Below are 14,297 nucleotides of genomic sequence, written 5' to 3' on the forward strand. Positions count from 1 at the left end.
TACAGAAACCTGTGGGCCTCTCTGTCTGCCCCTGAGGATTTCTGCCAGTACTCCTTCTTAGGGCAGAGAGACCAACTGCTTCCTTCTCCTAACATTAGCAAGCCCCTGGAGTGCCTCCTCCTCTCCCCTTTACCTCATACACCAGGCTCTGAAAATCCAGAGCAAACCACCTGGGCAAGCCCTCCTGCTCTCTGGGATCTACACCTTTCTCACCCTCCAGTCAGCCCAGTACACAGTGTGACGTCTTTTATTACTTCAGTAATTTTATCAACAAATAAACTTAACTCTTTTTCTCCTCTCAGATGAGGGTAAGCTGATGAATGCACTCAGGATTTTCTGTAAGGTCTGGATTTATTCACAAATGAAACAAAAGACACCCAACACCTACCAGATGCAGCAATAATGTGAATCTCTCTGATGTTGTTTGCTATCACAATGTCCACCTGCACAGCAATAGCCAGTGTGCTGGGGTGTTCATGTTTTGGGTGAATTAACTCCATATGTTGGCTTCCAGTGGTATGGGACCCCAGTGGGTACCACGTGTGGACACAGCCTCGGGTGTTTGCCCGTCCTGGCAAGGTGCAGGTGTTTGCAGAACAGCACTTAGATGCTGCCTGGGGCTGGGAGGCAATGGCTTCCAAGAATTTGCAGAACCACTCTGAGTGTTAAACATTAAAGATCTCCATGTATTTTCCATTTGCAGTGTCAGAAAATTATCCATGCTCCTCTATGCTCAGAAATACCCAAGAGTTATGTCTCGCTGCTGTGGCACTTGGAAACCCAGGTGTACATGACTTATGCATTAGCTCTGAAATATTTACACCTCACTGGGGAGCCAAATGGAGAAAGTGATCTGTGACCAACGTAGCACTGTTCAATGCTGCCTGTGAGGGCACCCAGCGTGATGAGAAACACTTCCAACAACCTGACAGTTGTCCGCTGTGTTCAGGAGCATACATGCTAACAGATTGTCCCCTTGCATGCCTTGTTTGGTACACACACAGAGCTGGAGGTTTATCCCCTGTGTAATGTTTGAGATTATTGCCAGTGAACATGGGAGGAATTTTTCTCTGGGAACAAGACATGATGCTTAGCTGATGAAGGCAGATTTTAGCATTGACTAATCACACTGGCATTTTAGGCAACATTTTCAGCTCTGGAGCCTAGATATTTGCTTCAGTGATTCAGAATTAATAGGCGCTTCTGTACATTTGTCTATTTTGCATTAAAACCAGTAATTACTAACTCTTGTTATTAATGTTTACTTCCTATTTTATTTTGCTTGCAGAATACTTCAAGTTTCTCAAGCAATTTCTATTTATGAAAGTCAAGCTCCCTTATAAGCATTGATTAATTTAACCTCAGACACGCAGCAGATCCAGACTGTGCACATCCTCAAGCCATGCCCAGGAAAGCTGTGGCTTTGTGAGTGGCAGAATCCTACATGAACAGTAACTGGCACCACCAGCCTTATGGCACCTACTCTGCTCAGGGTTATACAAAGATTGCTCCCCTCAAGACTCATGTTCTTATTGAGGAGAGTCAATCTCAGGTGAAAGATCCAGGGATGTAGCTGCATCCAGGTTATTTGACAAACAAGGAGAAATGGGCTACATTATTATGACCTTAACTCCTGACCCACTGATTGTCAGAGTTCATGAGGCATTTCCTACCCTCGCTGCCTTCTGCACAGTAATGTTTGAAGAGACATTAGGTTAAAAGTAACTAGTGAACAATTTATAACAGGCACCTGCATTAGGCTTCTATTATTTGCCTAAAGACTTCTAATAGTTTTCAATTTGAAAAGGAAATGGAGCAGGGGAAAGGAAATTGGGAAGCTGTGTCAGCACAGTGGCTGGGTCCTGGCTAACACTGATGTTGAGGACAGTTGAGAGAGCAGGGAGGGAATTCACTGCATTTTATCTTGACAAATTCTGTCAATTAATTAGTTGCATTATAAAACAAAAATGTACACATAAATGGCACATTGCCTTTGACCACATATCCAGTCTGTAATCCAGTGAGGTAACAATCCTTTCTGGAGCTCTGCTGGAAGCCTGAGCCCACCCTGGGTCTAGGGGCAGGAACTCCTCTCACAGCCAGGCAGGGGGAACCTCAAACCCCTGATGTTCATTTTTTGTCTCTCAGTGATTGAGCAGATTTTCATGTCACAGCTGAGCTGTTGAAAAGAAACTGGGTTTTATTATGAGCCATTTCCAGTTTGCTGACACCAGCAGGGAGATTCATTTCAGCTGTTCTGGATAACTAGAGTTTAGATGTCCATAGCTGAGCTAATTGCTGTAGACTCTCTTTGTAGTCAAAGGAGAGGAATTTCCTAGGAGGTGATTCATCTGGCCTAGTTTAGATATTTGCTTTTTGATAGTCTACATTACATCTCAGTACTGCCAGCTTCTTTTCATGAACTCTGAAGACCTATAGACAGCCAGAAGAATAAGCCTTTCTACACTGTAGAGAGATGCTCTTAGTGAGATTTCTTTTTCAAGCAGCAAAATACAGATCAAAACTCCCCAAACCATAAGAGGGCAAGCAGAACAAATCTAGGGCCTTTACATTTTTTTTCCCTTATGTTTAAACTTTACATTTCCCTTATGTTTAAACTTTACATTTTTTCCCCTTATGTTTAAACTATGAGATTTTTTTCCCAGTTTTTTTATCCTACAACAATTAAGGATAATTGTATCAATGTCAATGTATTCAAGGATGCTCATTTTGCCTTGAGCTGAACTACTACACACAGAAAGAAAACAGGGCTGTCTTCCCTATGTGACCTCCCAAAACAGCAGGCCTGCAGCAATAGAGCTTGTAACAGAAATGGTTCAGAAAGATGTTGACAGAAGAGAGAGTGAGCAAGCAAAAATATGAAGGTTTGCTCAGCAGACAAGCTGGACGTGGAGAACTGGCTGACATCTTATGGACTATGGTTGTGAGCTGGGTGTTTAAGTCAGTTGTGGCCATAAACACAAAGTGCCAACACCCATCTGCTTGGAGACACAGCTCTACCAACAAAACAAGTGAGTTTTGGCTAGTCTAGTCAATGCTTCCACTGATTTTAAAGGAGTTACTCTTCTAGTGGGCTATGATAATTAGGAACTTCCACAAGAATGAGTTGGTAGCCTTGCATATTTTTGTGTTGGAAAAGAAAAATTAAAACCCTGAGGAAATCGCAGGAGGTGTAGACTGGTACCTGCAATCAGCAAATCACACGGGCTGTGCATCAGAGAGCTGAGAAATTCAGAGAGCCCAACTCACAGAGAACAGGATGGAGTTTATAACTGCTAATGCCAGGATACAACTGGGATCACACTTTGGTTTCTCAGCAGCTGGCATGACACGTAGAGAAGCACCAGTCAGTATGCAAGTGACTATGGCACTGCATGTTTTAGACCCTGCTGGTGGTAGTGAAATCCATCTTCTTTTTCAGCTTGACACCGTGAAGACAGCTCAATGCTCGAAATATATTCATTTTAAATTAGAAAAAAAAAAAATCAGAAAAATCAGGTTTGATTAATTAAGAAAACTCACACCTCTTTTATTGGGTGGGAGACAACTTGCACAAAATGCAATGCAGTAAAAAGGAAAGCCAGAAATAATGATAGTGTAACATCAGCCCTCCTGAATAATTCATGGGATACAATTTCATGTTATTTTAAATGGTGCTGCTTCTCTCTCTGATAAGCAATAATTTTATGCTCTTTCTTTACCTTTTTTAACAAATCAGTCAAAGGGATTGTCTATTGTTATCTGAAAAAAGTGTATTTGGAATAATTTTCAAGGCAGCTTAATTGAGCTCTGATCACAGAGGAGGGTTGGTTTTTTTTTTTTTAATACCCTCTACTCACAGCTGAATAAGTTCAGGTTTCCATTTCAGGTTTGTTTAGGGAAGAAAAATTTCTTGATGTTACATAGCACTGACAAGTCCTGCATAATTTTCTCTTATCTTCTTCCCTGGCAGCCCTATCACATTCTTAGAATGGCTTTAATTTTGTAATAAGAGATAGTCAAGACATGAAAGGGCAGTGATGCTGGAAAAGCTGTCTGCAGGGGTGTGCTGTGGGCACAGTCCTGCACCCACCCCACTGTCCCCAGGCAGATCCTTGAACCTCTGCAGAGCCCTGTGCAGAGCCTGCCACCCCAGGAGTGGGCAATGTCCCACAGAAAATACTGCCAAAGAGGCAAAGAGCTCTTCTCCCCATATTGTCCCTCAAAAAAACCCAGGAAAGGACATATTTATCTGGAAATGGAAACCATTGCCCCTGGATGTTAGTGCTTACATGAGGGGTAGGTCTATGGTTAGAGATGAGGGATGTGTTTACCCAGGTCCATCAGTGCATTTTCCCCACAGCTTGGTGATGCATCTACAGCCCCCTCTATTCTGAGGCTTCAAGAGGAGTAAAATCAAGATGTATGTGCAAGGAGGGAGCTGAGGATTGAGGGGCTGGTGTGTGGGACATTGTACCTTGCTCCTCAGTTTTGATGTAGGATTTGGACTCCTGACACAGAGAACTCTGCTGTCCCCAGCTCTGCATGGGGAACAAAACCATACTAATGACAAAAAAAATAAATTAAAGAATTGTAGCCATAAGAGAAGAACTGTGTACAGCAGGGAGGATTAATAGTATGCATATATCAATGCACAGGATGCATTTATCTGCCAGCCATAAAGACTGCTGCAGCTCATTTTTTCTCTCCATTTTCTATTGTACCTGTGGAAGTGATTGTGGTAATTCCAGTGACAAACAGGAACCTGTGACTTCAGTGGGCACTGTGGCTGCAACCCACACAGGATATCCCAAAGAACTGTAGCTCACAGTGGATGTCCCAAAGAACACCCCTGAGGTGGATGGGAGCAGCTGATGTGAAGCAGCTGACTAAAATATGGGAAGAAAGAAGCATGTTGAGGTCTTAGGAAATGGAATGGCAGAAGTCTGAATCAAAGGCTGATACACAGCTGGCAAATAAGAGGAACAAAGAAGTGGCTAGCAGTGAGGTTACAGATATTTAGGGGTATAAATGGAACCGTCTTTGAAACATTGGAGTTACACAGGGATTTCCTTACATCAAAATGTGGGTTATGTGTAAGTGAATATATTGTATTTCTGTGGAAAGAAAGGGTGTAGAGAGGGTCTCTGAGAGCCTCATATTTTCTTCCCTTATTAATGTGTTAAGTAGCCCTCCCTCTGACTGTGGAGGTAGGGACAGCTATTCTTTGCAGAGCTCTTCATCTTCATCAGTGAAGGAGCAGGGACAGAGTCAGAGTCCTCTCTGCCCTGATCTCTGCCCCCTCTGTGCTGGAAGCAAGAGCCAGGGCATTGTGTGACAGTGGCCATGGCTCTCCTTTCACTGTCAGCCACAGTAAATTTTGCCCAAAGCCACGGGGGTGAGGAGGGGTGGGGGAGTGCACTTGTACATAAGTTCCAAATTCAGTTCCTCTGAAACAAAAATCTCTTTCTGACACAAGCCCATTTTGCACTGTTTGCTCACACTATGGGATGCCTGAGAAAGGATTCTTGTGCTAATCCATTTTGCAAGAAATTTTTGTGCAAGGCTTTCCATTAAAACTCATTCAAAAGGTGGATTTCCAGTGTGGAAAAGAATGGTGAGGAGGTTGCCCAAGTGGAAGGGAATCAGAAAACAAAGGCAAGGCTGCTGGGGGCTGCAGAGAAGAGTGACCCAGCAGGAGAGAGTACAAAAATTGAATATGCAAACTATGAACATGGTGTGCGTGTTTCTGAGTATCTGAAAGGTGCAAACCCCAAGGAGAGAAGTGGGCACTAAATTTAGAGCAGCAGAACTGAGGTCCTGAGATGACATCAAAGAAAATAAAAGTCAGGCTGAGTAACTGGTGAAAATTATTAACAATGAGATCCATTAGGCTCGAATGGTCTCCCAAGGTACTGTTGAAAGCCCCATTGTTAATTGAATAATTTAAATCTAGACTGGAAAGAGCACTTGGGAACAATCTTATGCTTGCAGGGAAATGGACTGGATGACTTAGTGGTCTCTACCAGTTCTAATTTCTATGGTCCATTTCTTCCCTCCCCTCAGTGGACCAAAAGAAAGAAATCCCATCAGCTTTGCTTCTGGAGAGTGTGCAAGGAGACAGTGCTGTGTTTGTGAGCACCAGCGCCCTTTACCTTCCCTTCCTTTCCTCAGTGTGGGCTTTGCAAATCCTGAGAGGGAGGAGGGTCAGCCAGGCCAGGCATGCTTCACCTCCTCACCTCCCTTGAGGATTTAAAAAAAAAAAAATCTAAATTTGTAGTGGCAGTATCAAAGTTTTTTGAGGGTTTTTTCCTTTCATGTGAATTTGAATACTCTCCTCAAGAAGAGAGCTTGCACATAATTCCTAATTTTAAAGCAGGACTGAATTGCACTTTCCTGCCATGTCCTGACTGCAGATATCTGTGTTTCTCTAATAAATGTTGTGCCACTGATATCTGAGCATTAAGTAAATTGACAGTTTTAGATGTAGTAAGATTCTAAATTACAGTGAGAAAGAATGAAATCTTGAATATGAATTTTGGCAGTTAAGTGCAAGAGGAACTTAATTTTACGTGGGATTTTTTAAAATTGTATTTCTTGTAATATTCTTTGGTGTACTTGCATCTAAAAACATCTTCCTATGTATTTTACTAGGTTGGTAAAGTGAAAGCAATGATTTCCAAACCTTCATTCACCAAAGAAATTTCTTTTTTTAGGGTGAGATGCACTCCTGGTGTTGACATTGGGACAGCTTCCAGTTTGCCTTATCACAGAGCAGAATGCAAGTCTGACCTTGCCAACTCCTTGCTTGACACACTTACGAAACAGAAGTGCCTATTTTTAATTTCCATGTTTTATGCTAATTATTACACCCATCCTTGTGCCCAATGCAATTGTATGTGACACAGAGCCAAGGCCTTGTCTGCATCCAGGTTTTGAGAGGGGTTTCAATCAGAAAAATACTTTGAACAGCAGGAATGGAAAACTAAATCCAGAGTCAGTAAATGTTCAGGGAGGTAAAGGGCTCAGTGTCTGAGAAGAGATGGGAACCAGAGCAACCTGTGGGCAGAGTGGGGAGCTGAAGCTGCCCTGAGGTCAGCAGTGCCATGTGCTAGAGACACCGGCAGCTGCTTCAGCTGCTGAGAAATGAGGGACTCAGCTCCCTTCCCATTTTCCTGACAGTGCCTAAAACTGCTGATATGAGAGGGGTGTTTTGTCCTGCTCCTTCTGAACCTGTGCCACCAAACAGCTAAGAGGATGGAATTAGGTTAGACAGTAACAGCAATGAGAGGCTGTGTGTATGCATGTTGGGGTGCTCATCCCCAAAAGTGAAGCTCTGGTTCTGTACTTACTCCCAGCTGGTGCCTGCATTTCTCCCTGGTTTTTTTTTTAATGCAAAACATATAACCTGGCCTGGAGAATTGTCCCTGAAGCTGGTTTTTTTCCTGCTCTGTGCAAGGCTGCAAGATTGTGTCCCATCTCATATTTTCTATTTCCAAGTAATCTGTCTTCAACCACTTTCTGTTCCTTAGCCCTTATTTGACAGAAATGATGAAGAAACTCTCAAAGTTGCTCTTGTAGGGGGACTCCTCATGATGCCTAAACCCACATTTTAATAGAAGTGATTGCTCTGGTGGAGCCAGAGTTTTAACTACAAAACCTCAAATGTTCTTTGAGGTGGAATTTGGAAACCTAAGTCTCTTGAGCTGCAGGAATATGAGATTATGCCCATTACAGGTGCACATTACAAAATCCAGGAATAGAGTTGCAGCTGTGGAAAAGGGATAGTCTTATGGGGTTCAAAACTATTTAGAGTGAATCTGTAGATTAATGGTTTAGGGTTTATAAGATGAGGAAACCAGATTTCTGATAAAGAGTGACATATATGGTTCTAACTACATATCTATTTACCTAGTTTAAACTATTTTGAGAAAAACTGTCATCTACTGGTGAAGTGTCAACCTTGGCAGATGTAAGAAGTCAATAATGTTTACAAGAATGTCAAATGACTTTGTGCCATGTCCTTGAGAGCATCAGGCAGCAGTAGTTGAAGAGACCTTCTGAGATCTTCAAAGGGATGTCAGCAGTTTGGGCACTCAGTTTTGATTTCAGAAGTTTAAAATCTCATGGAAACACTGAATCTCACTAGGACCAGGTTTTAGCACCCATCTAACTATGAAAATGGGATCCAGGAGCCTAAATTCCTCCTGTGCCTCTCTTCCTGAAGGAATCTGCTCTGGGCAGTAATCTGTAAATCATTCACATTTTCTCTAACTAGTTTGGCTACTCAAGTGCAGGATGGGATGGAGCAAATTGGTGCCCTCCACATGGCCTGGATGTTCTACTGTATTCTGCTGCTTTGCAACTTTCCTACTCATACTGAGGATTAGAAATCAATTGGACAGCAGTATTTCTGATTGTACTTAAAAGCCAGGCTTTGTGAATCTTAATGTTACTGGAAAGATCCATGGAGACATATTGTCAACTTTACTTTTTTCCTGTTGTTCCACTTAGCAATGATTAAGATCCATTTCATGAGATACGGATGATAATTTCCCATCTTTTATCACAGCATGAAATTTCTATTTAGGGCTCTTTTGTCCAGTTCATCATTATTTCACACAAGATAACTGAGAAGACCTCCTAATTTGCTTTTAACATCAAAATGATTGTCAGCCTTAAAAAAAAATATATATATGTAGAAGAGAGAAAATTGAAGTGAAGAATCAACTCATAATCTTTTTCCTATGAATGTTACACTGCCGTGAAAAGGACTGAACTTTCTTAATGCTTCATTTTTAACAGAAAGCATGACAAAAAGTTCCTATCAGTATTTAAGCTGCTAAGATTTGTCAAACACAAATGGGGAAATTGTGTTTAAATAGCAGTTTCATTTTGTCCCTAATGATTACAGCAGGGTTTTTTTTGCAAAGTGGACCTCAGCGATAATAGATCACCTCTTTATTGAGTGACAGGAATTCTTTACTGTGCCTGGTGATTTCAGGTAGAGCAAAAGCCAAACTCTCTCTGTGATGCCAATAAACAGTGTGAATGCCACCAGTCTTTAGATCACAGCACTCAGTGTGAGGCTCTCACCCTGCTCTGCTCTGCCCTGGGACTTCCTTCCTCCCAGCTCTGGGGGACAGGCAGCACTGCCACACTGTCCCCTCGATGCTCTGTGTGCTTTCCTGCCTGGTGACCCATGGTGGGACCACAGGGGCTCCTCCTGTCACCCCAGAATCTGTGACTCTGGGCATCAGACCCAGAGGTATGTGAGAGTGCTCTGGTTTTGCATTTGTTGCCTCGTGTTAGAAAATAATAGCTTGCTTGCCCTTCATTTTTTCAAATGTATCAACTGACATAACAATAACAACAACAATATTGAAAACTACTTCTGTCTGAAAACTTTTCAATAGAAAGATACAGCAGAGCAGTGAGTCAAAATAAGATGTCCAAATTGCACCTAAGAGACAGAAGGATGGGGAGCTGGTGGGTCATCTTTCCCTGACAACCAGAAACATCAAGAAACAGCTGCTGTTGAAATGAAATATTGGCTGATCCTGGCCAAGAGCCAAACACCCACACAGCCTCTTGCTCATTCCACTCTTCTGTGTGGAAGAAACAGAAGGAAGGCAAGACTAATGCATTGATATAATGATAGTTCATGGTTGCTTGGCAAGACAAATGCCATAAACCCATTTATCTCCCCCTTCCCCTCTCCCCAGATTTTTACTGCTGAGCACAGTGTCTTACGGCAAGAAATACTCCCTCCATCAGCTGAGGACACCTGTCCTGGCCGTGTCCCCTCTCAGCCTCTTGCTCGCCTCCAGTTTACTTGTTGGGGATAGGAGAGAGAGACAGTCTTGGCACTTGGCAAGCACATAGCCAAAATGTTGTGTCATCAATTGTGTTTTAGCCACTAATGCAAAACATGATGAGGGAAGTTGACTTGCATCATATAATGCAAGTTCTGAGCTGATGCCTTGTGTTCGACATGGTGTTATCCAGAATATCTTTTCTACAGGTGAACTGATGTTCTTAATTTAACATGTGTGAATTCATCATATCTTCAGAGAAATTGGCAGATCTGCTGTGGAGAGTCAATGTGCAGTAAAACATAGGTCCTCATATAAATATTATGCTACAATAGTACTTATTGTTCTACTTGAAGATAGTCTTGGATTATAGCTTGCTGTATGAGGAAGACTTGAATGCACTCACTTGTTAAACAATTTTTCTTAGAATCGATCAAACAATTTTTGAGAGAAAAATCTCTGAGTGTGTTTCAACAAAATTAGAATATGTTAGAGAACTGGCAGATTTCAAATACATTATAACATTATACATTATAACCATTAAATAATTGACTTAAACTCTTCAATCTTTTGAAACATTTAGTTCAAGATCAGTTATGTGAGTTTTTTAGTTATTATTATATTCAATTATTGTATTACATCAGACAAGATCACATCAGCTGCTATCTAGTGTGGTAAATTGCTCCTGCCTAGGCCAATACTTTTAAGATTATCTTGATGTCTGCTAAACAACTAAACTTACTTTCACAAAAAAGCATGGAGATTTTAATTGTCATCACAATTCAGAGCAAAGCATTTCTAAGTGCTTTGGACTGCCTGTTTCACTGACTAGCATTTTATTACTGTATAACATTCTCAGTCCATCAATAACATAATTTTCCACATTTTTTTCTTTCTTACGCATTGGAATTTGCCCCGGGTGCTACAGCATAAGTCAATTACAGTGGCCAAACGTAATTCTCTTTGGTTTCCCTGGGAAATTGAAATGACAGAAAAAATGTCAGAGTTCAGAAAAAGAAAACCAATCTAGCGCACTTCTTTTTTTGTCTGTAGAGATCTTGCATTATCTTAACAGCAGTTATCACAAAATCCCATTGTGCTTTTTACCAGCTTTGCCTGGAAACTGTACAAGCACAGATAAATCTGCTTCTAGTCAGGATGACAGTAAATTGAAGTGAAGGTAAAAACAAATCAGTTTTTGTCACTTATGGTACTGAATGCAACAAGACATTTCCAGATTTGTTTTTGTTGATGTCATTAGTAAATTGTTTACAGAGATCTAAGACAGCTTCTGCCATTTTTTTTTGTTAAAAACACAGGGAATTTGTACTCATTTGATGTGGAAAACCTGCCTGTGCTATCTTTGAAAAGTGTGTGTTGAGGTCCTTGCTACTTCTGGGAACGATGGTGAAGAAGGGACCACAAATCTACAACTTTAGTACAGAAAATAATGACACAAATGACAGATGATTCATCTTGCCTTGGTTGGCTGAGATTCTTGTCCTGGAAAGAACTCAAATCATCCTGCAGAATATACTCAGATAAGGCTGTTTCTAGATTTGCATCTTCTGTGAATCACCTTATATCTCCAAGTTTCTTTTCTGGGTTCCACAAAAGCAGTGAGATATTGACAAATTGGATGGCTGACAGATTGAATGTATTCATGAGAGGGAATTCAGAATTGAAAAGGAAGCCTTGAGGGAAATAGTTTGTGAACATAAGTAAAATTATACTTTGTCCTAATGCTGAATAAGATGAAATATGAAATACAAATTTGTAAAATCCCACTAAGGGCATGGGACCCACCAAAAAAAACAAACAACATAAGGACACTTTCAGCCTTCTAAAGGAGAGACACAGATAGCCCCCAATGCCCAGAAAGGGTAAGAAAGTCTGGAAGTTCCCTTTTCTTCCCCTAGCACTGCATGCACTCAGCAGCCATAACTTTGGGAATTATGACTCCTTCCAGTCACAGTTCTTCTCATATATTGTGGGTCTTTAATGTGCTTCTTTGGGCATGTAGAAATAAGGCTGCAGTGGCTCAATCATGCTTTATAAAGCTGGTCTATATAAGAATGTAGGAGTAGCTCCTTGTCAAAGAAGAATGGGATGAAATTCCTACAGGCATTTCTTACAATTCTTACATTAAATGTAACCTCCCCTGTGCTCTCCCCCTACATGTGGCTAAAGCAACAGTTCTTGGCTCCTGTAGCTTAGTTTCTTATTAAAAGTATATTTAAACATTCTTCCTTGTGCTTCTGCTTGGAAAGAGCTCATCTAAATAAACTATAGCGCTTTGTTTAAATCTGATTAGAGCCACAGTCAAGAAATCTGACAATGACAAGGTATGCTGGGTCTAGTGTGCATCTTTCACATCCCAAAGTCAATCACACTTCCTTTTCATTTTCCTTCATACTGAATATGGTTACTTATTCTTTTCACATCAGAAAGGAGATGCTCAGCACAGAAATCTTATCTGCATTTAGGCTCTGTGGCTAGAAAAGATCCATCAGAAAATCCTGTCTCCATCCTGCTGTCTTGCAATATTCACAAGTGTCCCTTCTGAACCTAGCTAATGTAATTGTTGAAAGGAAGGAGTGAGAAAAGCCTGGATAAATTATATATGCCTTTCCCCTCCGAGCTTATCTTCTCATCCTGGACCCACTGCTCCATGTGTCAGAGAGAGAATGAAGTTTATGGAAGCCTCTCCACTGCTGACATCCTCATAAATACTGAGGTGCCCCACCTGGGGGGTGCTTGCATCCATGCAACTGTTTCATCAAAGCACTGAAGAGTTCCACACAGTATGTATCAATCAATCGAGTCTTAACAGGAGTGAATACCAAATTTTGGCCCTTCTGCTGGTAAATGTAAGTATTTCCCATGGCTAGAGAAGAGCAGAACTAAAATTACACATACTGTGGGTTTGGTTTTTTTGACTGGAAAGCACATTTGTTTCTGTTGCCAGTATAAAACAAAGTTTATGTTGTATAACAAGAACTTGGTGTATTCAGACCTAAGAAAGTAATTAATAAATAATACTACTTTTATTGATAACTCTCTCCCCCATCTATAAGGAAATGAAAAATCAGAGAGGGCTGCATTTTGTCCTGTAAACAAAGAAATGTAGCAACCTATTTATGAATAAATCTTCAACTCTGTTGCCAATATTTTCTGTGTGAATTTAGTTGAGGTGTAAATATTTAATGCTTCTTTTCACTGCATTACTATTCATTTTTTCTGTGTGGGTGTAAAGTCATCCTTCAGTATTGTGAACCAGGTAAATAATGTATTACTTAGTCATGAAAAATGCCAGAGGAAAATAAATGAGAGAATATCTTACCTTTGGTCATCACAATGCCTGCAAGAGTTTTGTGGCGTGCATGCATGGAAGTGAAATTGTCTGTCAGCTCCTGGAACTTCTGTGCAACCATTTGGTATACAGAGTCAGCAAAATCCTGAAAGAGACAGTCAGAAAGAATTGTTTCACTTCTTTGACTGAGGAACCTGGGCATTTCTGCAGATCAGTCACGCAATGTCAGCTGCTGAGAGCTCCACGGTAGAATTAAACACCACCTATTTGAGCAAAGACAAAATGAGTATCCCTCCTTCAACTTCGACATCATCCTCAGAAATGGCAAAATTAACTGCATGAAAGCCAAGAGACCCATATTGACTAGGATTGAGGGTAAAGGGAGAAGATTTAGAGGCTGAATCTTTTTCCATTAAAGAAGACTTCCACTGAAGACTGAGAACTGAGTTGAGGCCTGGTTTATCAGTAAAAAACACCTATTTCTGCATTCAAAGTGAATTTTTAATGACCCACAGCTATTAAGGCAAAGCAATCAGCTCAGGAATCTGCCAGAGGAGCACCATGATCTGTCCTGCTTCTACCTTGGCAGAATGATGGGGAATCTTTGCTTGCATATCCTGCCAAAGATGTTGCTTGCAGCTCATGGGTGTGCAGTGGTCTGGGAGGGACTGGTCTGCCATGTCTCTTCCTGAGCATGGAATCTTTCTTGAAAGGTCAAATTTTCCCATGGACTGGGCACTGTAGAGTGTGTGGTCTGAACCCTCGGGTATGAATGAGTCCAGTCACCAGGGAGAGTCTTGGGAACCTGGTTACTAAAACAGAGCAGATTAAAAGGGTCTGAAAAAGTGAATTCTGCAGACTCTGCATGGATGAGCATGAACATAAACCAGCTCTGGTGCTCCTGAGAGCACCATGACTTGGAATGATTCCCTGCTGCAATGTTTGGTATCTTTTCATTTACTTAATCTCTGAATTTTGTTTTGCACTGAGCCTCTCAAGCATACATTAGAGATAAGTCAGTGGAACACTCCTTGTGAGCATGAGTTGTTCTTAAAGTGCTTTGCAAGTCTGAACATAAAAAAGTAACATCCAATGGCTTTTTTTTTTCAGGTGTACGACTTCTTTTAGGGAACCAAGCTAAAATTACAAATCCTTATGGAAGCAGTTCC

General features: G+C 41.2%; 1 protein-coding gene across 1 annotated transcript in view; it reads right to left on the bottom strand.

The window, feature by feature from the left end:
* ADARB2 (adenosine deaminase RNA specific B2 (inactive)) overlaps window positions 1-14,297 on the bottom strand; it is a 308,235-nt gene that overhangs the window by 47,164 nt on the left and 246,774 nt on the right. Inside the window, exon 4 of the mRNA XM_054273803.1 lies at window positions 13,159-13,273. Coding sequence (XP_054129778.1) covers window positions 13,159-13,273 — 115 coding nt within the window. The remainder of the gene's footprint in view (window positions 1-13,158; window positions 13,274-14,297) is intronic.

Source organism: Melozone crissalis, unplaced genomic scaffold, assembly GCF_028551555.1.
Source record: "Melozone crissalis strain CALT ecotype California unplaced genomic scaffold, PUWL_Pcris_2 ptg000016l_1, whole genome shotgun sequence".
NCBI lineage: Eukaryota > Metazoa > Chordata > Aves > Passeriformes > Passerellidae > Melozone > Melozone crissalis.